The sequence below is a fragment of the Asparagus officinalis genome, chromosome 8 (genome assembly GCF_001876935.1).
Source record: "Asparagus officinalis chromosome 8, Aspof.V1, whole genome shotgun sequence".
Taxonomy (NCBI): Eukaryota; Viridiplantae; Streptophyta; class Magnoliopsida; order Asparagales; family Asparagaceae; genus Asparagus; species Asparagus officinalis.
Window position 1 is genome coordinate 15,252,928 of NC_033801.1, and position 27,677 is coordinate 15,280,604.

The window sequence follows — 27,677 nt, forward strand, 5'->3', positions numbered from 1 at the left end:
AAGGTGTATAACACTCTGGCTATCACAATAAAAAACTTTGTTCACCCGTTGCAGACCCAACTCGTCCAGACACCCGATTGACCAAATCATCTCCTTGCTGGGTTTAGTCACTGTGATATACTCTGTCTCAGTCGTGGACAAAGTCACTATCTTCTGCAAACATGATACCCAGCTCACTGCTGTCGACCCTAAGGTATAAACATACCTCGTGGTACTTCGCCTCGTATCATGATCACCGGTAAGATCTGCATCCATGTATCCCTACAGTACCAACTCCTTTCTCCCAAAACACAGTGGTGTATCCGTAGTCCCCCTTAAGTAGTGTAATATCCACTTTACAGCCTCCTAATCCTGCTTCCCTAGGTTGCTTGCAAACCTACTCACAACTCCTACTACATGGGAGATATCCGGTCTCGTGCAAACCATTACGTACATAAGACTACTATTATATCACTGTCTTGGAGCATGTTTCAAACCGTACAAGCTCTTCTTGAGCCTGCACATTATCTCTTCTTTACCTTCCTTAATGAAACCAATAGGTTGCTTCATGTAGATTTCTTCATCCAAGTCATCATGAAGAAAGACAGTCTTCACATCTAACTGCTCAAGGTAGAGATCTTTAGCAGCTACTAAGCTTAACACTACTTTGATGGTTGTAAGGTTCACAACGGGGAAAATATCTCCGTATAATTCTGGAATCCTTTCACAACTAATTTGACATTGTATCTCTTGCTTCCATCACTCTCCTGCTTTACCCGGTAAACTCACTTGTTATGTATAGCTTTCTTCTACGCAGATAGATGGGCTAACTCGCATGTCTCGCTCGAGTGGAGAGAATCCATCTCTTCTTACATCGCATGCTCCCACTGCTGAGATTCACTCACTTGCATAGCCTCCTCATAGCACTCCGGTTCTCCGCTATCTGTCAAAAACAAAAAATCTAGTGATGAGAGATATATACGATTCGGTTTGGGTACCCTGGATGACCTCCTAAGTTCCTCACACTAGGTAGTCATCTCTGCACCTGGAGTCTCCTCCATTCTTCAGTCAGAACTGACATTGTCTCCCCGATCTGAAAGTTCCTCTAAATCCATGTACTCGGATACACCTGTATCCTTAGTACTGCTCCCACTGCTTTGGTTATCCTTGGCATTTTCCCTATCCTTGTACATCACCTCTTCATTGTATATGATGCCTCGGCTCCTGATAATTTTTTTGTTCTTCTCATCCCACAGACGATATCCGAACTCATCAATGTCGTATCCAATAAATGTACACTTCTGTGACTTAGCTTCTAGCTTATCTCTGACATGGTCACTAATATGAACATATACCACGTAACTAAAGACTCTCAAGTGAGAGAGATTAACCTTCTTGCCACTCCAAACCTCCTCTGGAATCCCAAAGTCTAATGGAACTGATGATCCATGATTAATTAAGTAAGCTGTTGTATACACCGTGTCCGCCCAAAATATTTTTGGCAGACCTACATGTAGACACATGCTCCTCGCACGCTCTGTTAATGTTATGTTCATTCTCTCTACAATGTCATTCTGTTACGATGTTCCTAGAGTAGCCCTCTCTAAACAAATCTCATTTAGAGCACATAACTTCTTGAACTCCTCCAGCTCGTATTCTCCACCATTGTTTGATCTCAGATACTTCACTTTTAGATCTGTCTCGTTCTTCACCATGGCTTTCCATTTCTTAAAGATTTCAAACACCTCTAACTTGTGCTTCATAAAGTATACCCACACATTCCTCGAGTGATCGTCGATAAAGGTGACATAGTATGTCGAACTGCCAAGAGAAGATACGCTAGCTAGACCCCATATATCTGTATGAACAAGCTCTATCTTATGAGTTTTAGGTGGTCTTCCACTCTTCTGAAAGCTGACCCTCTTCTGCTTCCCGTAGACGCAGTCTTCGCAAACACCAACTTCAACTGAATCGATGTCGGTTAGCTTTCCTTAAGAGTGTAAGATATTTATACCCTTCTTGCTTATGTGTCCCAACCTATTGTGCTACAGATCTGCACTTTTCTTGCCGCTACAATTACGAAGGTGTCACTCGCATGTGAAGTTAGGTAGAGTGTTCCTGTCTTGTTGCCACGGGCAACCACCATAGTACCGTTAGAAAATTTTCATGAATTCCCGGTAAATATCGTAACATAGCCTTCTGCTTCAAGCTGGCCAACCGAAACAAGATTCATCTTCAGCTTCAGTACATGTCTAACATTCTTCAGATTCAACTTAGAGCCTTCATCTGTATTTGCACGTCACCTCTTCTAATAATACTACAAGGCTCGTTATCCCCCAAGTATACTTTTCCAAAGTCCCCTGCTATATAGTTCTGAAGAAGCTTTCTATTTACAGTGGCATGGAATGAGACTCCCAAATCAACAACCCATGAATCAGAATCAATATCCATAGCAAGGATCAAGACATCTTGCACGATATGAGCATCCTGCTTATTCGTATCCTTCTTTGGTACTTTACAGATTGAAGACATATAGCTCTCCTGGCCGTAGTTTCAACACTTCCCTCTGATAGGTCTTACCTTCGAGTTCGACCTCTTCTTCTTCGACTTTGATCGATTCCTGTTCTGGTTACCCTTATTACGGCTTTGGCCTCTTTGCTCGAGACTTAGGGCTGAACCTGAACCTTCTGATTCATTCAATTTTCTTCTAACCTCCTCGGATAGAATCATACTAACAACCTCGTTCAGCTTCAACTTCTCCTTCCTTACCGAGTTGCTGATTGCGGTCATGCAACCTGCCCAACTATCTGATAACTATGATAGTATCAATAGGGCTTGTACTTTATCATCAAACGTGATGTCGACTGAGATGAGTTGATCAACAATCATGTTGAACTTGCTGAGATGCATCGTGAAGGAACATCCTTCTGCCATCTTGAGGTTGAAGAGCATTTTTGACGAGATGCATCTTATTTACAGCTAATAGTTACTCGTACATCTTTATGAGCGCTTTCATAAGCCCCACCGTCGTCTTCTCCTTTAATATATTATGTGTGACTGGTTTTGCGAGCGACAATTGGATCTGCCCTAGAGCATTTCAATCCAATATTTTCCAGTCCTCGTCAGTCTCATCCTTCTTCTTTCCCTTCACTTTACCCATCAACAGACAAGTAGAGATCCTTCTGGTACAGATAGTCCTCCATTTGTAACTTTCACTAGGCGAAGTCTGATCTGTCAAACTTCTCAATCTTTGATTTGCTTTCTTCTGTCATTGCTTACACATAGATCTGAACTTGGCTCTGATACCATTTGTTGGGGATCTATCCTATCGATAACCTGTCAAATGAACCCTCTCGCGGAACGTGCCCTCCGGATCTTGTGTTAAAAGAAGACAAGAAAAAATCATAACAAATAAAAGAAAATTTTGTAAAGAAAAATAGAAGAGAGAACACTAAAATTTTAACGAGGTTCGGCAACTTACTTATGTTCTCGGGAGCCACGTAAAAAGGAACTCTCTATTTATTTATCAATGCGCGAGATATTTCTCTGAAAAATCACCACTCAAGGCACTGCAAAAATCTCCACCAAAAAACGATCTGGAGATCGCTCTGGAAAACTCGTGTTCAAGTGGCGGCCAAGGTTCCCTATTTATGAGGAAACCTTATGTCAAAACAGGTCAAAACAGATTAGGAATCTATTTCTGCAAGTTCGCCTGACTGCGAAGCTCGCCTGTATAACTTATGTTCGCCTGAACATAGTCAAGCTCTCCTGAACTGCTTCGCCTACACTTGGAGCTCGCCTGAACCTCCAAAGCTCGCCTGATCTTCCAAGTTCGCCTAAACTTCCAAAGCTCGTTTGAACTGCAAGTTCATCTGAACTCAGCTTCGAGCTTCGTCTGAACTATCAAGTTCGCCTGATTTCTTAACTTAGAGAAATCTTTGTTTTACATGCTTGTTCTAAGGTTTGAGTCTACACCCGAAACCAACATAATATAGAATTAGGTGTTCGTATGTCAGTTTCCCATAAAATAATTAGACATATAGTAAATTTTTTGACACATGATATGTTTTTGTGCCTGTAAAAATAGTTGACCAATTTTTCTTTATATATAAAGGAGGGATATCAGCCAGGATTTATTGTGTTTTTGGGTCAAGAACTATGATGATATAAATGAGAAAGATGAGATATCATCGATTTTGAATTGCCTTTTGATTATGTAATAATGATGGAGGTCACATGTTTAAATTAGAAAGCTAAGGTACACAAATAGATACTAATGAAAGAACTATACATGAAGATTGGGATAGTGGATTTTTAAATTTTGGTTGCATCAAATGTAGAGACTCAAATAATGAAAGATTTGTTTCCTTGTGGAAAGAGACAAAGGTAACTGAGTACCAGGCCCTCCGGTGGGATAATGGATTTATAAATTTTGGCTGCATCAAATGTAGAGACTCAAAAAATGAAAGATTTGTATCCTTGTGGAAAGTGACAATGGTAACTTGAGTACCAGGCCCTCTTGAGTTTTAATTTAAGTTTTTAGACAAATCTAATATATTATAATCTATTTTTAATGGCTGAGTATTTGTATATATATATACAAAGGTAACTTTGAATTATAATCCACAAATAGCTTATATGTCAAGTGAGTTTTAATTTAAGTTTTTAGACAAATCTAATATATTATAATCTATTTTTAATGGCTGAGTATTTGTCGAATGAGCGGATTATAAGCAATTCTTATTGTCAAAATGACCTAAAAGGGGATGGAGATAAAGAAAGAGGGCTTTGGAATTTTCTTAAATACTAAGGAGTAAAGTGGTATTTTACTCAGTCAAACTATGTAGTTTACAAGCCACCAAAAATAAATTGGGTTATCCCAGCTTTATTTTGGCTTATAACCCTTTTTAAACTGTTCGTCAAATATTACTCAGTGGCTTCTAAGCCACTTTAACTAGTTGACAAACATGCTCTAAAAGCTCTACAAAAGCTTCTTATTCGCATGAAAATATCCCAAATCATATGGATGAGCAATTATCAAACTACCCCCACTAAATAATGACCCCCAAACACAAGCTCTCCCCTCTAGTTTCCACTACATCTTCTAAAGAAGGGAAAATTTCTCCCCTAGTCATCCCCAAAATAACCAAATTCCCCTTTCTCTCACCGGAAAATAGATTTGAGTGTGTATTACAAAGGGTATAATTTAGATTCCATCAAAAAAGTTAAAGTCGGAAGAAATTTCCTTGCAATTCAAGTGGATGCTATTTGGAGGAAAAACAATTTATTCGAGAAATCTAATAGCAAATTCAGCGAATCGGGGACTACTCTCAAAATATGGAAGATTTGAGGGACTAATATCACAAAAGAAATTAATGAATAGACAAATAAAGAACGTTAGAATATACCCTCAACCCTCACCACACCTTTAGAGTTTTGGTATAATCGTTAGAGGGACTTTAAGATGGTACCAGAGTAACACATGTTCAAATCACATCAATCACATATTTAATACGGATTTTTAAAAAGTTATCGTTGTGCGAATCTAAGTTTTCAGTTCGTAAATTTACCGCTCAACCTACATGTCCCCTCAATTCTCACTAGGGGTGGAAACAAACCAAATAATTAATAAATAGTTCACTAATTATTTGATTAACTATTTGGTCATATTCAATCCGATAGTTTATTTAACACTAAACAAATAATATTTAATATTCGAGTTCATTAACGAACAGAATTTAACTAGGGGTATATTCGATTCATTTGCTTATCAAATATTCATTTAAAATTTGATCGCTTATAATGTGTATCACTTATGATTTTATATTTTCAACCTACTTATATTTTCTACTTAAGTTCTTTATACTAATTTTGTGAAATTTAAAGAAACTTAAATTAGTTTTCTACTAAATATTTGAATTAAATATAAATACATCATAAATTTAAAGAAATAATTTTTATTTATAAATTTAAATACTATTTAAAAATTACATTCTTTAGCGAATGAATATACTTTGACATTTGATAAATATTCATGAATATTTACCAAATACCGAGTATTCGAGTTTGAATTCAAAAATATACATACATGAATATTTAAATCGTGGTTTAATTCGAACAAATACAAATATGAACATCTCAATATTCGATTCGATTCGTTATTTTACCACTCCTAATTCTCACTACAAGTTTGGAGTATTGGTCTATGTAAAAGTGACGAACACGACGAAGAACAACTCAGGAAACAAGCAGGAAACTGTCAGGCAGCTTGCTGGTCGACCGCAAGTTAGCTGCGGTCGACCGGAAACGTTCACAAGTCGAAGGCAAATTCTGGAGTTGGAGATGGTCGACCGTCGCGGTCGACCGCCAGGGAACGATTGACCACCGCGATCGATCGCCAAACCTTGTAGTCGATTTATATCTCTGTCGTTCCTGGGAGGTCAACCGCGATGAATTTGGCGGTCGACCGCCAGTCGGATCTAAGTCAGGTTTTGGTTTTCTGACCCGTTTTATTTTGTGTTGGTATATAACCTTAAACCTGAAAGGTTAAGCAAGGATGATTTGAGTAGACTTTTGAGAGAGAATTGTGCATTCTTTGTGGGAGGATTTGTGAGAGATCTAGAGAGCTTTGTTCTAGGGTATTATTGGTGAGATTTATAACATCTATTTGTATTCTCTTGATTTCTAATAGTAAGAACTCCCCCCTCCTTGCCCCGTGGATATGCCTGTCCATCCGGGCCGGGCCGGGCCGGGCAAAATCAGAGCCCGGACTCGGGCCTGATCGGGCCGGCCCGAGTTTTTGGGTTTTTTTGTTTTTTTAATTTTTTTTTAAAATTTTTAAAAATATCTTTAAAATTTAAAATATGCATAAAAATTTAAAGAAAATTATTAAAAAATAAAAATAAAAACAATCATATTATTAATAACTTGAAATGACATAAATTACAAATACAAAAAAATTAAAAATAAAAATAAAAACAATCATATTATTAATAACTTGAAATGACATAAATTACAAATACAAAAAAATTATAAAAATGAAAGATGATAAAAATAACTTCTTTATTAATAATCAGTAAATCTTTTACAAGTATAAATTTATTTTGAAATTAATTGCATCATAATAGATGAGTACATCCCAACTAGGTTGGCACCTACTCACCTATATCACTATCATTTGTAACTGTTTTCAAAATAATTCATTATAAATTTAAAGCTAGTAAATAAAAATTACAATTTGATGAATATTATTTAATATTTATATCTATCTGCTAGTCCCAACTCTTCAAATTTATCTTTAATTCGAGCCATCCGATCGATGTCTTGCGTTCACTTCTCGTACCTCCACTAATCTTGTAAGCACATCACCGCTTGTACAGTATATGGATCTAAGCATATCCCGTGGTCGTCAATCAAATGTCTTGCTGTGCTGAAGGCGGATTCCGAAGCTACCGTCAAAACCTGCACTGTTAGTAAGTCACGAACCATAGTGGAAAGTATAGGATATGAAACTGATACATATACTCTCCACCATTGCAAAATATCTAAAGTATTTCCTTGACATTTAACTAAAGAGGCAGATAAATATTCATCTATTTCAGAAACCTCCAATGATGATCCAAGTCGAGACCCACCAATTAGCTCAGCTACCATTACATGCCTATCATAACTTACACTTTTACCTCGGCTTGAGCTCGAAGGCACCGAAGCTGCAGACTGTTGTGCAACTACACCATGTCTAGCTGCGTACTCATCATATAAGGTTTGAAAATAATTTCTAATATCTAAATGATGAGAAGTAGCAGTAATGTTGGATCCATCATCTAAGTCTATAACATGTCCACCATACAATGATTGTAACAAACTTCATAGGCCAATATCTTTCAAACATGGATCAATAAGAACCCCCAAACCAAAAATATGAGGAATAGACCTAAAATACTTATTAAATCCCCAAACCAAAAATATGAGGAATAGACCTAAAATACTTATTAAATTTGCTCTCCATTTGAAAAATTATACTTCCAAAAGTATCATTCAACTTATTAAATTTGCTCTCCATTTGAAAAATTATACTTCCAAAAGTATCATTCATACGATATTTGTTAAATTTTTTTAAATATTTAAAATTTGTAAAACGGCTAAAGTAATAGTTGGGTAATAACAACCAGATAATAACATAGTAGTATCATAAAAAAACTTGTAATATCTTATTTAAATTACATATAATTGTCTATTAATCTTCAGTTATTCCATAAGAGCTACCAGAGCTAGAACTAGAAGCAAAATAATTTATAAAATTATTTATAATTTTTTTATATTCTATAGCTACACTTAACATTGCATAGGTGGAATTCCACCTATGGTCAACATCTTTTGAAATTAGTCTAGCCTTAATATTTTTTCTTTTATACATTTGTTTTCATCTTTTAAGTCTTTGTTCAGAAGCAGTATGCATATAAGCAACTGTTCTAACATTTTCTATTGTGAGTTTAATTTCAGTAAATGCACTTTGAACAATTAAATTTAAAATATGGCATATACATCTAATATGAAAAGTTCACCATGACAGGGCAATGACAGAGTTATTTTGAGAAAATCTATAGCTACATTGTTATTACTTGTATTATCTAGTGAGAGAGAAAATATTCTTTGATCAATTTCTAGTTTTATAAGTTCTTCAACTATTAAATTGGCTGCATTAATACCAGAATGTGACTCTCCAATTATAATAAAAGAAACAACTCTTTTAAATATTTGCTAATTTTCATCAATCCAGTGTGTTGTGACACATAAATAAACTATTTGTGCTCTAAATATCCAAATATCAGAAGTTGAAGAAAATTTACAGTTTAAATTTTTAAAATAAGAAATCATTTTTCCTTGTTCTGTTGATAACGTTTTAAAATGTCACATTGACAGGTTTGACGAGAATTTTTTTAAAATCGGGATAAAAACCATCTCTAAACAAATCTTCAAATTCATCATCTTCTACTAATTTAAAAGGAAGGGTTTTAAGAATGATAAACCTGATGACACATTTCCTGGCTCGGGCAGCGTCATAATTTTAAGTACCGAGACTACCAGAAGAGGAGGATTGAGAAATCATAGATTGTTGGATATCACCTTGAGGAGTCTGGCCTTTGTTGTGTTTTTCTATATGGCGTTTGAGGTGGTTGGTGCCGCTCTTATGATGAGCTTGGAAAGTCCGGCCGCACAACGCACATTTAGCTTTCTGGGTGAGGATCCTACCGTGTTCATCCTTGGTGACGTCTATCTTCTCAAAAAAATTCCACACATCGGATCTTGGCCTTTTAGGAGCTCTTGGTGCAGATTCGTTACCACCGAATTCGGGATTACCACTGGTAGGATCGGTAGAAGGAGTAGATGTTGTTGTAGGAGGACTCATTTTAATATCGGTAGGAGATAGATTTTGCACTTTATAATCAGATCCAGAAGCCATTTGATGAAAGGATTAGAAAGTATAAGAGATTATAAGAGAGTATAAGATTGTATAAGAAAGTATTAGAGAGAAGTAGATGAATTTTGGTATGAGGAGAAGAAGTGAAAACACCTCTCTATTTATAGAGGCAGCCTCCTAGGCAAATGACCAAAAAACCCTCACCAAATAGTCGTTTTTTGACCGTTTTAAGGTGCAAAACGATCAAAACGTAAAAAATGACCGTTGCGGGCGGGCAGGGCTCCTAGTTTAGGCCGCCCGACCCGGTTTCGTTGCCCGATCGGAACTGTTCCGAGCTTGGCCGAGCGCCAGGGAGAGGACCCGGACCGGGCCGGGCCGGGGCCCGATCGGAACTGTTCCGAGCTTGGCCGAGCGCCAGGGAGAGGACCCGGACCGGGCCGGGCCGGGCTTTTTGGACAGGGCTACCCGTGGACGTAGGCAACTTACCGAACCACGTAAAATTTGTTTGTCTTACTATGGTTATTGTGTTTTGCTGGTGTGGTTGTGATTTATCTCATTCTTGTTCGTGCACTTTCATGTGATTCGAGTTCCGCTGCGCATAACAAGTGGTATCAGAGCTACGGGTTTAGCTTGGGGCTTGTTTGAAGGATTCGCTGAAGGATTCTTATTTGGAGAGTTAGATCTACAACATGGAAGAAGTAAACACATCAGATTCATATTTTATGAAGGCGATACAGAGCCTGAGCATCAATAATACGAAGATTGATATTCCAAAGATTGATGGCAAGATCAATTTCGGTTTGTGTAGGTGCCAGGTGATGGATGCGTTGGATGCACAAAATTTAGAGGAGACTCTTGAGGTACAAAAGAAACTAGCTGACATGGAGGATAAGGTTTGGAAGAAGATGAACAGTATGGCTTGTGGAGTTATTCGGTCAGCTTAACGTCGGATCTTATTTATAATGTGATGAACGAGACATCGGCGGAGAGATTGTGGAAAACGCTCAATGAGAAGTATCTTACGAAGAGCATTGAGAATCGGCTTCACTTGAAGAAAAGGTTTTACCAGTTCAAGATAAAGAGTGGAGTTTCCATTAGGGAGCATGTCAACAACTTCACGAAGTTACTTTCAGATATAGCCAATGTGGCCATCATAGTTAAGGATGAAGACAAGGTGATGCTACTTTTGTGTTCGTTATCAGAGGATGGTTATGATACATTCATTCTCGCTATGATAAATAGAAGAGCTACTGTTAGTTACAAGGAGGTGACATCAGCGGTGGTGAATTATGAGTTGAGGAAGAGTGATGACGAACCCTCCGAGAAGGCATCGTGAAATGCATTAGCAGTTCGAGACCGTAGTCCAAACCGTCGCCAAGTCAACCGCTCAAAATCGAAGAATAGAGGTGGCTATAAGAGTATTGGTAGAAATTAATGTCGTTTTTGTAAAGAAGATGGACATTGGAAGATCGACTTTTCATAGTTAAAGGACAAAGCCGGGAAGAATAAGGGAAAAGTTGTACAAGCTTCTGAAGTGAATGTTGCAAAAGATGTTGACAAACATTTAGATTCAGATTCTTCAGGCTATTCGTGCTCTGCACTATCGTTGGTTTGCTATGCCGACTCTACGGAGTGGATGTTGGATTCGGGAGCCACATATCATATTTACCCTAGAAGAGATTGGTTCTCCAACTTTAAGGAGCTGGAAAGAGGGGATATCATGCTTATGGGTAATAATCACGTATACTCTATTAGTGGTATTGGTTCAGTCCGAATCAGGATGCATAACGAAGTGGCTAGGGAGTTGAAAGAAGCAAGGTTTGTGCCGCAGTTGACGAATAACATTATTTCTCTTGGTAGTTTGGCGGTAGCAGGTTATCGGGTGACCTTAGAGGATGCTACTATGAAGGTCACGAAGGGTTCTATGGTGGTGATGCGAGGTGTCAGGGAAAACAATCTATACTACTTGAAGGGCAAGATAGTTACAGGGGGCCTGACAGCTTCAATCACTACAGAAGAGGACACTACCAGCTTATGGCATATGCGTTTAGGACACACTGTTGATAAGTATCTACAGACATTGGTGAAACAAAAGCTATTGAAAGGTGCAAAAACTTACAAGATGGAGCTGTGTGAGCATTGTATATTTGGGAAGAAGACTAGAGCGAAGTTCAACACCGCTATTCACTACACCCAAGTTATATTAGATTACATTCACACAGATGTTTAGGGCCCTTCCAAGCACACATCACTTGGTGGGGCCAACTATTTTGTCACTCTACATTCACACAGATGTTTAGGGCCCTTCCAAGCACACATCACTTGGTGGGGCCAACTATTTTGTCACTTTCATTGATGACTATTCCAGTCCAAGCACACATCACTTGGTGGGGCCAACTATTTTGTCACTTTCATTGATGACTATTCCAGGAAAATTTAGATATATACAATAAAGCATAAACATGAGGTCCTGTATATTTTTGTGGAGTGGAAGAAGAAAGTGGAGCTGGAGACATGTAGAAAGGTGAAGACTCTTCATTTAGATAACGGTGGAGAGTACAAGAGTGATCTATTTCTATAGTTTTACTGGGATCACGTCATTAGGCGACACTTCACAGTTCGAGAGACACCACAACAGAACGGGTGGCTGAGAGATTGAATCGTACCTTGCTGGAGAAGGTGCAATATATGATGACACAGAGTGGATTGCCTAGATCCTTTTGGACCGAGGCATTAGTTTATGCGATCTATCTTGTTAATAGGTTACCGTGTACTACGATATAGGGGAAGACTCCTATGGAGCGTTGGCCTGGTTCTATGGCTAGTGACTATGAGTCGCTTCAGATATTCGGGTGTCCTGCTTATTATCATGTCAATGATGGAAAATTAACTCCGAGGGCGAGGAAATTAGTCTTTGTAGGGTGTTAAAGTCGTCAAGTTATGGGATCCACATGATAAGAAGATAGTCATTAGCAAAGATGTCATATTTGATGAGGTGTACATGATGAGACCTCAAGTTCCTCGGCAGGTGGAGGAAGACTAGATTAGTAGGATATTAGGTGGAGGATGATGTGACTCCACCCACTCCAGTTAGCATTGTATCCATTGAGGCTCCTACAGAGATGATACTGGAAGGAGATGAGATAACATACGAGCATTTGGAGGATATAGTGGATAGTGAGACTTAGGAGCAGGGTTATGTTTAGGAGTCAATTGTAGTAAATAGACCTAGAAGGGTGATTCGTCAGCCAGCTAGATATAATAATGTCATGGTTGTATATGCTTTATCAGTGGAGGTTGTTGATGATATGATTACTTCTACATTCAGGGAGGCAGAGTCTAGCTCTGATTCAATCAAGTGAAGGGAAGCTATGAAGGAGGAGATGCGATCTCTTCAGAAGAACAATACTTGGGAACTAGCAAAGCTTCCTAAGGGAAAGAAAGCTATTGGTTGCAAGTGGTATATGCGAAGAAAGAGGGATCTTATATTAGGGACATTAGGTACAAAGTCAGATTGGTTGCCAAGGGATATGCATAGCTTGAGGGTATTGATTACAATAAGGTATTTTCACCCGTTGTGAAGCATTCATCGATTCGAATTTTATTGGCATTAACGGCACAGTTGGATTTGGATTTGGTCCAAATGGATGTTAAGACAGCCTTTTTACACGGAGATTTAGATGAGAAGATCTATATGACATAATCCTTGGGATTCAAAGCTACAAGAAAGGATGATTTGGTGTGCAAGCTTAAGAAGTCTCTTTATAGTTTGAAGCAATCATCGCGACAATGGTACAAGAGATTCAACAGCTTCATGATTGGCCATGGATACACGCGGAGCCTATATGACTCATGTGTTTACATGCACAAGCTACAGGATGATGAGTACATATATTTTTTATTATATATTAATGATATGTTTATTGCTTATAGGAATTCTTCGGCTATTCGTTAAAAAAGAAACTGTCATTCATGTTTAAGATGAAGGATCTTGGAGAAGCTAAGAAGATATTGGATATGGAGATCGAGAGAGACATGGTGAAGGAAAGATTGAACCTTACACAGAGGAGTTACTTGCAGAAGATGTTAAAGAAATTCAGCTTTGATGGCAATGTAAAAGCAGTTAGCACTTCATTGGCTCCCCACTTCAAGCTTTCAGCTATAATATCACCTGTTTTAGTCAAGGACAAATATTATATGTTAAAGGTTTCATATGCTAGTACGGTGGGTAGCTTGATGTATGTGATGGTGTGTACGAGGTCAGATCTGTTACAGGCCATGAGCATAGTATCGATGTACATGCTTGACCCCGGAAAGAGTCATTGGGAGGCCGTAAAGTGGATTCTACTGTATGTTAAAGGCACCATGGATGCTGATTTGATTTTTCAGAAGAATGAGAAGAATGAACAGTATTGTATTGGCTATGTGGATTCGGATTATGCGGGGATCTTGACAAGCGTCGGTCTACTTCAGGGTATGTGTTTACATTGACGGGAGCACTGGTATGTTGGAGATGTATATTTCAGTCTACAATGGCTCTCTCTACTACAGAAGCGGAGTATATGGCGGTGACTAAAACTGTGAAGGAGGTTTTGTGGTTTCATGGATTGTTTGAACTTGGGGATTGCACAGGAGACCCTTTGGGTATATTGTGATAACATATCGTCTATCTATTTAGCAAAGAACTAGGTTTATCATGCACGCACGAAGTATATTGATATCAAATTCTATTTTTTCATGATATTTTGGATGATGGAGACGTCATATTGGAGAAGATCCACACGAAGGATAACCCTACGGATATGTTGACCAAAGTTGTTTCAGGTGTGAAATTTGGTCATTGTTTGAAGCTATTGAACATTCTTCAATGTTGAGGGCCTTTGGAGGCCATTTTGGTGAACTACGTTTGGCTTGATTCCTTGAGCAAGATGATACGTAGACAGTCTTTTCGATGCAGCCGGGTTGGATTTATTGATCTTGATGGGGGGAGATTATTTGAGCTTTCGTTTGAGTTTCCGACTTGTTGTGGATTGAGTCCGTTGTCGTGGGTTGATTCCACTTCGTATTGGACGCAACAAGTGGGACATTTGGATGTTTTGGTGTCGGCTCAGTTTTGGGAGAAACTTCAACGAGGTAGAGATTTGTAGAAGTGACGAACACGATGAAGAACAACTCAGGAAACAAGCAGGAAACTGTCAGGCAGCTTGACAATCGATAGCGAGTCAGCTACGGTTGACCGAAAACGTGCATAGGTCGAAGGCAAATTCTGGAGTTGGAGACAATCGACCGTCGTGGTCAACCGCCAGGGAACGGTCAACCGCCATGGTCGATCGCCAAACCTGTAGTCGATTTATGTCTCTGTCGTTCCTGGGAGGTCGACCGTGACGAATTTGGCGGTCGAGCGCCAGTCGGGTCTAAGTCAGGTTTTGGTTTCCTGACCCGTTTTGTTTTGTATTGGTATATAACCCTAAACCTGATTAATTAGGGTTAAGCAAGGATAATTTGAGCAGACTTTTGAGAGAGTATTGTGCATCCTTTGTGGGAGGATTTGTGAGAGATCTAGAGAGCTTTGTTCTAGGGTTTATTGGTGAGATTTATAACCCTATTTGTATTCTCTTGATTTCTAATAGTAAGAACTCCCTCCTCCTTACCCCGTGGACGTAGGCAACTTGTCGAACCACGTAAAATTCGTTTGTCTTGTTGTGATGATTGTGTTTTGCTGGTGTGGTTGTGATTTATCTCGTTCTTGTTCGTGCACTTTCGTGTGATTCGAGTTCCGCTACGCACAACAGTCTAATGATTAGAGGGACTTTAAAAAGAGAACATTGTAGAAAAACTGAAGAAGAGCAAGAAAACGTTCAAGATTATCATCTAAATTTCCACTCCCGTGAAACTTGGCTGTCCTCGACTTCAAAAATCTAACTCGTAATCTTTTAAAAATGATTCATACAAACTATTAATTCTCCTACATGTACATATCAGCCATTATTTTTAGTGTTTATGGGTGAATAACTGTGATGATATAAATGAAAAAAAAATGAGATATCATCGATTTTGAGTTGCCTTTTCATTATATAGGTCACATGTTTAAATTATAAAATAAGGGAAGTAGATAGCTAGATCTAAGATGCAAGCTTAGAGAGAGTGTGTGTGTGGGGTGGGGTGGGATGGGAGGGGGGGACTGTTTTTTGTTAAAAACACAGAATATACAACGGAATAGATAACATATAAGTGATAAAAAATAATTAACCACAAATAACAATCAACCAAGAGCACGTAAGTATAGTGGTTCAGATAACAATTATACGCCCACTCTTTCTTCTCATGAAGGGCTTCCGCACTATGTCAAGAGTTTTTCTAAATCACAAATCCGATTCAGTAGGTTTACAAAATCGTATTCCGCGGTCTACCTGAAACCAACTGTCTAACTAACTCTCCACAATAAGTAATACTTAGCCCTACCTAGACCCAACTCCTCAATTCACCCCGGCTTGAATACGTCGTGAACCTTCAATTCACAACAGCTAGAATACGCCAGAAAAAAAAACAAATTTAAATCAAATAAACTAATATCAATTAAGCGCAATACAAAAAGGTCTTATTGTCCTTTCGATAAAATAAATTGTCCTTTAAAGGATATAATAGAAACTTGATGAAGAACGGTGATAAGACCAATCCAAGAGCAACTTTCCTTGTTGTGATAGATCCGATGATGTTGTGCATGGCGAGTAAGAGCTTGTCAAGTCTCCAGGGGATAAAGCCTTTAGTGATATATAGCTTATAATAAATCCCCCGGAGACTTGACAAGCCTTTAGTGATATATAGCCTATAACTCTCCATTCTCTCCATTACTTTCAATGATATATAGCTTATAATAAATCATGAAAGAGATATTCTAAACGTCGTAGAGTTTGGAGATCAAAAGAAATGAGAATAGCTGTGATTAAAATATCAAATTTGTAATTAGCAAACTTTACCGTTGATGGTTGCTCATGACCATCAATGGATTCGTGTAATTCATCGATGAACCGAAATCATGTCTCTACTTCTTATAACTATCGGTGACTGCACACCCATTGATTGATCAATGATGATCATCGATGGTTTTTCGCGTTGTTTTGCCTCTTACACCTCTTATATCTATATTCACATGTACTATATCATCTTAAACAATTATTAATTAATATCTAATAAGAAATTGTTTCTACTCAAACAATCGTTATTATACGGTCTACGTGCTAACGGATAGATATTAATGAAAGTACTATGAAGATTGGGATAGTGGATTTCTAAATTTTGGCTACATCAAACGCAAGAGGCTCAAAGATTAATGGAAGTCCTAGGAAGAGTGGGATAGTGGATTTCTAAATTTTGGCTTCATCTCAAATAATGAAGGACCTTGTGTCCTTGTGGACAGAGACAGAGATGACTCAAGTACCAGGCACCCTGCAGGCATCTTATCAGACCTGACTACATTCATCATGTGAACATGAAGATGATTTTTTTTCCAACTTCAAGAAGAAAAAGATTAAAACCCTACAAAACCTCCACGTTCACATGAAAAGATCCAATAAAGTGCACGCTACAAAATCACAGCGCAGGGAAGAAGAGCATAGCACATACATCTCATTATCAAATTTAAATTACCGCAACCAATAAGTATCGGAATAAACAATTAAAACATATGTAATTAGAATATTACATAAGTGTAATCACTAGCGTTAAAATGTGTGCTGAACTTAACTCACCAATTTATAGTGCACATGCTAACGAGTTTTTTTTTCCCTTTCGATATTAAGCCCTTCAAATCTTTCATCTTTTGAAATTAGTCCTACAAATTAGTCGTCCTAAAATGGTATAAACAATTAACCCACCAAGTTATTTTGAAATTAGTCGTCCTAAAATGGTTGGAAATTCTATGAGGTCTTCAAACCTTAAATTATTTTGAAACTAGTCTCTCTAATCAAATATAATTGTAGTAATTAGAGAGATTAATTTGAAAGAACTTATGAGATTTGTGGGGCTAATAATAACTTCAATAATACGAGGAGCTAAATTTTCAAAATATCTGCAGAATTAGGGGACTCGATAGCAATTTCAAATATTTGTTGGGATACTTTCAAAATATGAAAGATTTAACGAATATAAACTTCCTTCTTCTTTTTTCCCATGCTTAATTGCACTTAAATACCCTATAATTTAATAGCCTACAGTATTCACATATTCTAAGTTTTTTAAACTCGCACTTATATATTCTCACTTTTTTGGATAGCTCTTACGTAACATTAAACTTTTTAAAACTTGCACTTAAATATCTTAAGTTTTTAAAACTTGAACTTGAGTACCCTTAATTATGCAAACTTGAGTCTTTAGTAAAATTTAAAAATTTTAGGGTATTTAAGCTCCAGTTTAAAAAAGTTATGCTATATAAGTACATTTTTTAAAAACTTTAAGGTAAATAGTTGCTGCCAAAAACAAGCGAGGATTTATATTTGCAAGTTTTAAAATTTTAAAAATATATAAGTGCTGCCAAAAACAAGTGAGCGATATGAGAAACTATAGGGTATTTAAGCCTCCCCTAGTGCCAGTCTCTTCCCTGTGAAAGTGACACCCAACTGTTGGCTCGGCTGAACGTTTGCCTTACTCTGCGAGTCCAGAGACAAATGTGGATTGGGCTCCAAACAATGTGGTCCAAGTTGTTTGTAGCTTTTAGTAGTGTGGTCCGTAAAAGGGACCCAACTCTGATCCCGCAAAAAGTACAGGCCATCCTTGTACAAAAACTCTGCGTTGCTATTATGATTATTCCCCTTTGGAATCTTTCTCATGCAAGCTCTGCTCAGACCTTAGCTTTCATGAGACTGTCATAGCGTATTTCTTTGGATGTTTGATCTGCGTACAAGTTATATTGTTTTTGTTTTTCTTCCATTTAAAGTTTTTTTTTATATATATAAATGTGACACAAGGACCGCACGCTCCTGAATCTTAAAAGAAATTTCGTAATCCTTTCCCTATGCTTCACCTCTTCAAGAAGAAGCAAATCGTATATACAAAATATTAGCAAAACTATCAATTAAAAATTACATTAACTTAATTGGGGATGTACTAGCCCTGTTTTTAAAATTAGGGATCATTTTTAACAGAATTTGGAGAAACATATTGGATATATTCGGAAGTTCGGGGGCCAATTAACTCAAACAGTCAAACTCATTGTGGAGGTAAATCGGTAAATAATAGGTTCTTGTGTTGGCAATCTGGAGCTTATAGATGTTATAGAGCATATATTCTAGCATCTAAGAAAATTTTCTTTTGGTTAATTGTGTCATTAGGAATTATAAATTTTAATCAAGTATATAGTTTTTAAGCATGCAGTATGTTCAAAGAACCTAGAAGACTGAAAGGTACAGAAGTGCATGCAGCCAGGTTCAGGCCCAAGGCATTACCAGCCCTGATTTTGTTGAGAGTGATGCTTAACGGGAACGCTACAACATTGGTCTTTACAGAATGCTTCGGCCCAAATTAAAATGGGCCTTCTTATAGATGTTTAACTCCCCGCACCAACTTTATCTCATCTCACATAACCCACATAACCCACCTTCATGAACTTTACAAATAATTAAAATACGAGGGTGAACAACATTTTTTTTTCCCTCTACTACAGTAATCCCAGTTTTAACCGTTACATTTTTCGAATTTTTTAAATTGCTACAGAATCTCGCTTCTGCTACAGTACTCCATTGTGCTACAGTAATATTTTTCAAAAAATACACTGCCCAGTTTCATGTTTGCTACAACAATAATACTACAGTAAATGCTATTGTAATATTTATTGTAGCATAAATAGTGAATATTGGGTTCTCCCATTTGTATAGAGGAGTAGATTTTTGAGTGGAAAAAATCTCAAACTTTGTCACTTGTCATTTACAGGCAAGATAACCCCTTCTGAAAATTTTAAATTTTTTTCTCTTAAGAAAATTTTAGTTGTTTATAACTACAAACAGTGAAACTATGTGAGATAAAGTAAACTTTTGGGGTGGTCTGAGAGACACCCCAAAGTCCAGAGCGGGTTATGTGCAACACCCACCAAAGTTCAATTTTCTTTTTTTTTCTTTTTTTTTTTTGGGGGGGGGGGGGGGGGGGCGGATTATTGGTGAAATTAACCCCTAACAAGAAATAGTGCATTGGCATAAACAGAGATAATAAAGGTGTTCAAAGCTCTAAAGTTTTTGAATCATAAGTGCCAATATACTCATACGAACGTAGATATCACTAAGTGTAAGAATTTCATTTTAGTATACCTTTTATAACAAATCCTTACGTAGATATCACTAAGTGTAAGAATTTCATTTTAGTATGCCTTTTATAACAAATCCTTGAGCATGAAGGATGTTGCAGCGGGGGGCTTCGCAGACACAAAAAATGTTTATACAAGAGTGAAGAATAACAATACTGAATAAACACAGTGAAGACAAAGAACAACACACAAGGATTTAACGTGGTTCGGTCAGTATAGTCTACATCCACGGACGAGAACAACAGAGAACTTCACTAATCATAAAAGAGAAGTTTACAAAAGAAGAAATCACTCTCTAACTAGAGAATCACACAAAGAAAGACTTCTCTTTCTATATCACTCTCTTCTCTCTGACTCTCATTTCTTCTCTCTATTTGTTCTCTGCGTCTGATTATCTCTACTCTCTCCCACATCCCCCTTTTATAGTTTCCAAATAATAATAATAATAATAATAATTTAAAAAGGGGGTTGTTGGAACAGTAAGTGGGCGTAGGTGGCATAGTGATGTTAGGTAAATGGAAAATTTTTCAAAGATACATGACAAATCTCCACCTTGACTTTGAAAATGAAGATCTTCTCTTTACTCTTGTTGTCTCACCAGAAGCTCCTTAAGGGCTTAACATCCGCTTTGTCTAACTCCAAACAATTCGAGACAATGCTCGAACTTGTTGAAGGTACGGGCTTCGTCATCATATCTGTTGGATTATCTGCAGTACCAATTTTTTCAATCCTGGTGACTTTAATTTCTCTGATAAAATGATACCTGACATCTATATGTTTGGTTCTTTCATGATACATCTGATGTTTTGTTAAATGTATAGCACTCTGACTGTCACAAAATACTGTAGTAACACATTGGTGTAAGCCGAGATTTTTAACCAAACCTCTCAACCAAATGGCTTCTTTCACTGCTTCTGTCACTGCCATATACTCTGCCTCTATGGTAGACAAAGCAACTGTCAACTATAGAGTCGCCTTCCAACTAATGGCACTACCTGAAAGATTGAATATATAACTTGTCAGGGATCATCCCTTATCCAAATCGCCCGCATAATCTGAATCAGAATAGTCAAGTATTCTGCAATCTGAATTTGTATTCCTGCCAAAATATAAACCAATATTAACAGATCCTCTTAAATATCTAAGTATCCATTTCATAGCCTGCAATGGATCTTTCCAAGCTTATCCGTATACTGACTCACAACACTGACTGCATGTGAAATATTTGGATGAGTGCAGACCATAGCATACATAATGCTTCCAACTACACTAGCACAAGAAACACAACACATGTACTGCTCCTCCTCGGTCTGAGGTGATAAATCTGCTGAAAGACGAAAATGAGTAGCAAGCGGAGTCTTCACAGGCTTGGCATCAAGCATGTCAAATCTTTCCAACACCTTCTTGATGTATTTCTCCTAAGATAGGAATAAACTTCATTCTCGCATGTTCCTGTAGTTCTCCATCCCTAAAATTTTCTTTGCTGCTCCCAAGTCCTTCATCTCAAACTCATGTCTGAGTTAAGATTTCAACTCGTTGATTTCTGGCGTATCTTTAGCTGCAATCAACATATCATCAATATACAAAAGCAAATCCACAAAAGAACCTTCCATTACTTGAAGGTTGCAAACACATCACTCTTATACCTCAAAGGATACACCCAAACTTTTCTAAAATAATCACCAATTAATATTAGTAGAAAACGAGCGACACCTTTCGATAAAACCTGAGAGTGACCACAAATATCTGAATTGATATAATCTAAAGTACCCTTGGTTCTGTGGACACCGGTACTAAAAGATACTCTATGGTGTTTGCCGAAAACACAATGCTCACAAAAGTCTAAGTTGCTAGTTTTCTGACCACAAAGCAGACATTGTTTGCTCAATACATCCAGTCCTCTCTCACTCATATGCCCTAACCGTATATGCCACGAACATGTAGTGTCTGAATCTGAATCCTCTGAGGATGACACTGCTGCAGCACATGTCACTGTACTGCCTTCAAGAATATAGAGCGTATTTACCTTCTTTCCTTTCATCACAATAAGATAGCATTTACTAACTCTCAAAACTCCACCTTCAGCCAAAAATTCAAAACCATTTAAATCAAGGGTGCCTAAAGAAATGAGGTTCTTCTTCAACTCTGGTATATATCGGATATTGCTCAATGTTCTAACAATATCATCATGGGTTTTAATCTTAATTGATCTGATACCAATAGTCTTGCAATGCATGCTATTTCCCAACAAGACATTCCCGATATCGATAGATTGATATGTGACAAACCAATCCTTATGCGGACACATATGGTAGGAACAACCCGAATCAAGAACCCAATCATCTTGTGAATAAGTTTTAACACTAACTGAAAGAATTTCATATGAACTAGAAGACTCTTCAGTTACAGTGGCTAATGAAGGTTTTACCTCCCAGACTTCGACTGTGAATTATCCTTTGCTTTGAGCGCTGGACAATTAGGTTTTGTATACTCATATTTGTGACAGTAATAATATTCAATATTTTTCTTGGCTTGGACTTTGATCTAGACATATTTCTAGACTTGCCTCTACCACCAACACCCTTTTCAGGACGACCACGAGCGAACAAGCCTTCAACTTGATCCTCTCCTCCTACGACAGACACATTATGCTTTAACTCTTTTGAATGTAAGGCTGATTTGACATCCTCCAAAGAAAGTGTATCTCTACCGTATAACATACTATTGATAAAATTTTCATAAGAAGGAGGTAATGAACATAACAAGATGAGTGTTTGATCTTCTTCGTCGATTTTAACATCAATATTCTTCAAACCATAAGAATAGTGTTAAGTTCATCTAAGTGGTCTTTAATTCACATATATTCCTTCACGCGAAGGGTGAAGAGACGTTGCTTCAAGTAGAGCTTGTTAGTTAGAGATTTCATCATGTACAAGGTGGTATCTTCATTGGTAACCTCCCGCAAGACTTCATCAGCCAAACAAAGCTGTATGACACTATGCGTCGTCATCTCCAGCTTTTCTTTCTCATCATCGGGCATAGATTTTGGCAACTTATCCTTTCCGGACAAGACTTTGAACAGTCCTTGTTGTACTAGGAGAGCTCTTATTTACTCTCCACAAACTAAAGTTGTTTTTCCCATTAAATTTCTCCACATTGTATTTTACAAAAGACATCTTGAAACCCACTAGAATAGTAACTGTAATTATGAACAGTAACTGCGCTTGTGAACAGTAATCATGCGTATGAATAGTAACCATACGTATGAATAGTAACAGCACTTTTGAATAGTACAGTACACGTGAATAGTACTCAGTACCTTTAAAGAGTAAATGATAATCTAGTTTATTTTCTGATATGAAGGATCTACTTTTAGTGGTAGCCACAGAGCATACGATAAGTAGATACATGTACTCTAAGTCAAGCTCTAATACCAGTTTCTTACAGCGGGAGACTTCACAGACACAAAAGATATTTATACAAGAGTGAAGAATAGCAATACTGAATAAACACAGTGAAGACAAAGAACAACACACAAGGATTTAACGTGGTTCGGTCAATATGACCTACGTCCACGGGCGAGAACAGTAGAGAACTTCACTAATCATAAAAGAGAAGATTACAAAAGAGAAGATCACTCTCTAACCAGAAAATCACATAAAGAAAGACTTCTCTTTCTATCCACTCTCTTCTCTCTGACTCTCACTTCTTCTCTCTGTTTATTCTCCGCGTCTGAGTGTCTCTACTCTCTCCCACATCCCCTTTTATAGTTTCCAAATAATAATAAAAAATTGAAAAAGTGCTTGTTAGAAAAGTAATTGGGAGCATGTGGCATAGTGATGTTAGGTAAATGGAGAAATTTTCAAAAACACATGACAAAAGAAAACAATAATCTCATTAGAATATTAAAAATTATAGCTCTTAATTATCACATATGACTTCATATTTTTAGTGTAATGAAAGTACAATCACACACCATATTTGTCTAAAGTAACGTTCCATAAAATAGTTAAATGTTGATCAATGTAAAGGGTGTGAACCTAAACCCAGAATACTCACCCTAGCTTGGGAGTTTTGATGTCAATCAAGAATTATAATTCTATCCTCTGACAAATAGTAGAAGTATTCCAAATTTTCCGTTTTGACATTGTAAAGCATATAGGAAAAAGAAGCAGAGAATACAAACAGATATTTGCTTTTGAAATCTTATAGTCTACACAAGATTTGCCTCTGCCATCTTAACATTTCTCAACTCAAAACTCATTGCAGTCTCACTCGGGGGAAGACATTACAGAAACAGATTCTCATCATTAAATAATCTTTAGAGGCATCAACTTTCTTCACAGACTATTCTACCATATTTTCTATTGGTTTCTAGCTTCCTGAGAGCATGAACTGTTTTAGAGAAGGGAATGTCATCTCTTGCCAAATCTCAAGCACTTGTTGTGTTTGAACTCAGAGATGGTTGAGACTTGTGAATTGTTGTTCTTCGTCTGCTTGACAACAGAGAGCTTCTCCATTGCATGTATGTATTTTCTCAAGTGCTTGATGTAATCTGGATAAGTTTCTAAGTTGCAATGACCGCCGCCATTGACCCATAATGGATCATATTTTTCTTTCGATAATTCCCACAGGCGCTTTCCGTGAGACCAATCAACTATTTCATCGGCAGTCCCCTGCGTTAATCCATTAGCATTTAGAATGACGGAACTGAAGTAGCAAGAAAACCAAACATTGTGTTTAATGTTGCTTCAAAACTAAGGATGTAATGGTGACAAATATTCTAATGGGTGAACATATATTCATACTAGCACAGTTTGGAGTTAATTTAGAAGTTCTATCCTCAAAAGATCATTAATATACAAACACTAATTCCTATCATTAATGGAAAAAATTTGATGATATCTTAACGAAGATAAACCCGCACTATGTATTTGGACCATTCATGACAATGCATAACAATGTCTTGTTTAGTTTATATCACCCCATATTTTTATATACTACAGGATATTGACCACTAAAGTAAATACACTAACTTCCTGAAAAAATTAACGCTCATGAGAAATGTGCGGCCAGTATCATATCATCATGCAAGTTTTTCTTTTCCAGCCACTCCTTGCTGATTTCCCCACTGTAATCCTTGCAATTACTATGCATATAAACGTCCTATCGAGTGAACACCCTCCACTACCTTTTATACAGTAGAAGGGTATTGATCAATACTAACTTCAATACACTAGCTTCCTAATGAAAAAATATATATCCACTGAGGCAATCTGTAATCAGTATCATATGATATCATAGCATCATTCACTATTTTTTATGTAGCAACACCTTGCTATTTGCCTTCTTTAGACCTAGTGAACAGTGAAAACTTACACCAAGGTACCTTTCAGAATATTTAAACAATCAAATTAAAATAAATGTACTCACATGGATAACAAGAACAGGGCAGCTGACTTGTCGTATTTTGTCAATGTTCTGCAAATAAATCACCAAATTTGCTTATCAAGGTCGAAATATACTTGTGCAAGGACAGAAATATATTCTATAGCATGAAGATGAACAATCTGTAGAAATGATGCTTACTTTGAATATATCAAACCAAAACGAAACCTTCACAGGATACAAGACTCTTATGCCTGAGAGAATTGCACTATGAAGAACAACGCCTCTGGGTTTCTGCAAGCGTGAAGCCAAGTGAAGTGTCGGTCCACTACCAACGGATTGACCATATAATATCAGATCCTCTTGTCTTATATCATACTCTTTCTTTAGACAATCATATACGGCTTCGATATCATAGTATGTGTTGAACTCTGACGGCTATCAGAAGGATGAACACATTTCAAAGAGGAAAAGGAACAAATTAGACATCACATTGACAAGGCAAATTTGCTACAAGATGTACGAAGAAGCTCAGTTTAAGATTTTGAATTCACAACACATTTGTATAGTCGTACATATTTTGTCCTGAGAAGCTTTTCAATAAGTGTGAAATCAGATTTATCAAAATCATTTTATCACATAGCAAAGACAGAAGAAATTTCAAAATCCAGTAACACCTAGACGTTTGATCACTTTGACCTTTTCTGCAGCTAAAAACTAAAGCCACATGAATTGATAGCAATCCTGCAGCTAGATTACTTTGAACATTTATCGATTACCATTTCAGAGTTCAGATCAAGAGGTTGTTGGCACAGTGGTAAATAATTTTTTGAGAAAAATTGACAAGCAGGATTCAAATTCTGAAAGGTGAAGTGAGGTAAAAGTAATTGTGATTCAAGAGTACCTGTTATAGATGTGCGTGCGTGCGTGCATGTGTTTACCATTTATTATTATTTATTTAAGGAAACCTGCTATAGATGAATTGCTTGTAAATTGTAATCCTTTAACAGATTGTCAAATAGGAAAGAGCTTTTCCTTTTTCTACAAAACCACATCCGATTCGCAAACTGAATTGAGCAGGTTTGTTGATATTACCACTTAAATAACTCCAATGTTGATCAGGCTAAAGTTAGAAGGTGGTATCCTAATTAATTTCGAGAAGACTGAAAACAGAAACTAACAAATGACAAGTAATGCAACACAACATCCTAATTTTTTATACATGAAAATATGCTTACCTTTCCAGTAGAGGCTCCATATCCGGAATAATCATAACTGCAAAAGATACAACCAAGATCCTAAGTCATTCATTAGATCCTATCTAGTTTCAGTCACATTTTCTCTCTACATCACAAGCATCAGTATAAGTCATAAGTAACCACATTTAAAAGGAAAGAAATCTAAATGAACCCCACCGAACTGGAGTAGTAAAATCCATGCAGCAGTTTAAATTTTCATCTATTTATCCACAATTGCAGCTAAGGTGTTACAAGGAACAGTAACAGCAATTTTCTGGATCTGGCAAAAATCTCCTATCTCATTCTTCCTTCCATGCCCACATTAAAATAACAAAAGGACATAGAAGAGGAACTGACTGTACTAAAGCCATTATAAAAGCTGTTGTTTCCTCCTAATCATGGATTCTACAGCTGAATCACATCCAAAAAGGAAATGGGCATCACCAAGTCTATATACAGAGAAGAGGAGAAGTATTTTCACAAGAAATAATCTAGACAGCTTAAAGTTTACACCAAAACCACGGGCCCAAGAACAACAGAAAAGTATATTATACCCAACATCTCATTTCCAAAATATCTACATCTCAATCTACTTTAAGACCTGGTGGATTCCTCAGCCAAAACACCAAAAAAATCAACATCACCATCACCATCAAGGAGAAAAGCCATGAAAAAGAAAAATTAAAAAAATAAAACCGCGAAAATTTATTTAGGAATAACGCGGTTAGAATATAAAAATATAACCATACCTTCAGAGTTTGGATATTATTGTTAGAAGAAATTTAAAATGATATCAAAGCAAAAGTTTAAATACCACTGACCACAATTTAAAAGCAGATTTTCTAAAAATTGACACTACTGCGTTAGTCTATGTTTCGGCCAACCTGAATGTATAGAGTTTTGATCTAACTAGGTTTCGGCCAACCTGAACGTATAGAGTTTTGATAACTTGAACGTATAGAGTTTTGATCTAATAATTAGTGGGACTTTAAGACGCAATTAAAATCTCTTGCTAGATTGCAGAAATAACGATCTTCGCCATGCTTATAGACCTAAGATATACAGATCAAGTTTCCTTTTTGAGAAAGGGCAAAAAGGGGAAGAACCATAACAACAGACAAATTTTTTTCTTCCAATTCTCTAAAAACTATCATTTACGCAAAACAATTTAGATATCCCATCGTCACAATAAAAACAAAACTAGAAGTGAAAAGAAAACCCCCATTAATGATAATAAAAATAAACAAACGGGTATATCAAGCAAACCACAGGTTACAAAATAACACCAAAAAGATACAATCCCACATCCTAAAAATTAACAAATAAATACCTAACCCATTAAACAAAATGAAACAAAAGA

At 37.0% G+C, this 27,677-nt stretch overlaps 1 protein-coding gene across 2 annotated transcripts in view; it reads right to left on the minus strand.

The window, feature by feature from the left end:
• Window positions 23,864-27,677, minus strand: part of LOC109820490 (protein ABHD17C-like) — a 4,934-nt gene continuing 1,120 nt past the window's right edge. Inside the window, exons 1-5 of one of the 2 annotated variants that reach the window (XM_020386637.1) lie at window positions 26,495-27,671; window positions 26,318-26,354; window positions 25,281-25,517; window positions 25,125-25,172; window positions 23,864-24,367 (exon numbers count right to left, since the gene is read on the minus strand). In XM_020386637.1, coding sequence (XP_020242226.1) covers window positions 24,107-24,367; window positions 25,125-25,172; window positions 25,281-25,517; window positions 26,318-26,354; window positions 26,495-26,517 — 606 coding nt within the window. In that variant the 5' untranslated portion in view covers window positions 26,518-27,671 and the 3' untranslated portion in view covers window positions 23,864-24,106. Of the gene's footprint in view, window positions 24,368-25,124; window positions 25,173-25,280; window positions 25,518-26,317; window positions 26,365-26,494; window positions 27,672-27,677 lie in introns of those variants that run through there. The other variant, XM_020386638.1, reaches the window with a different exon arrangement.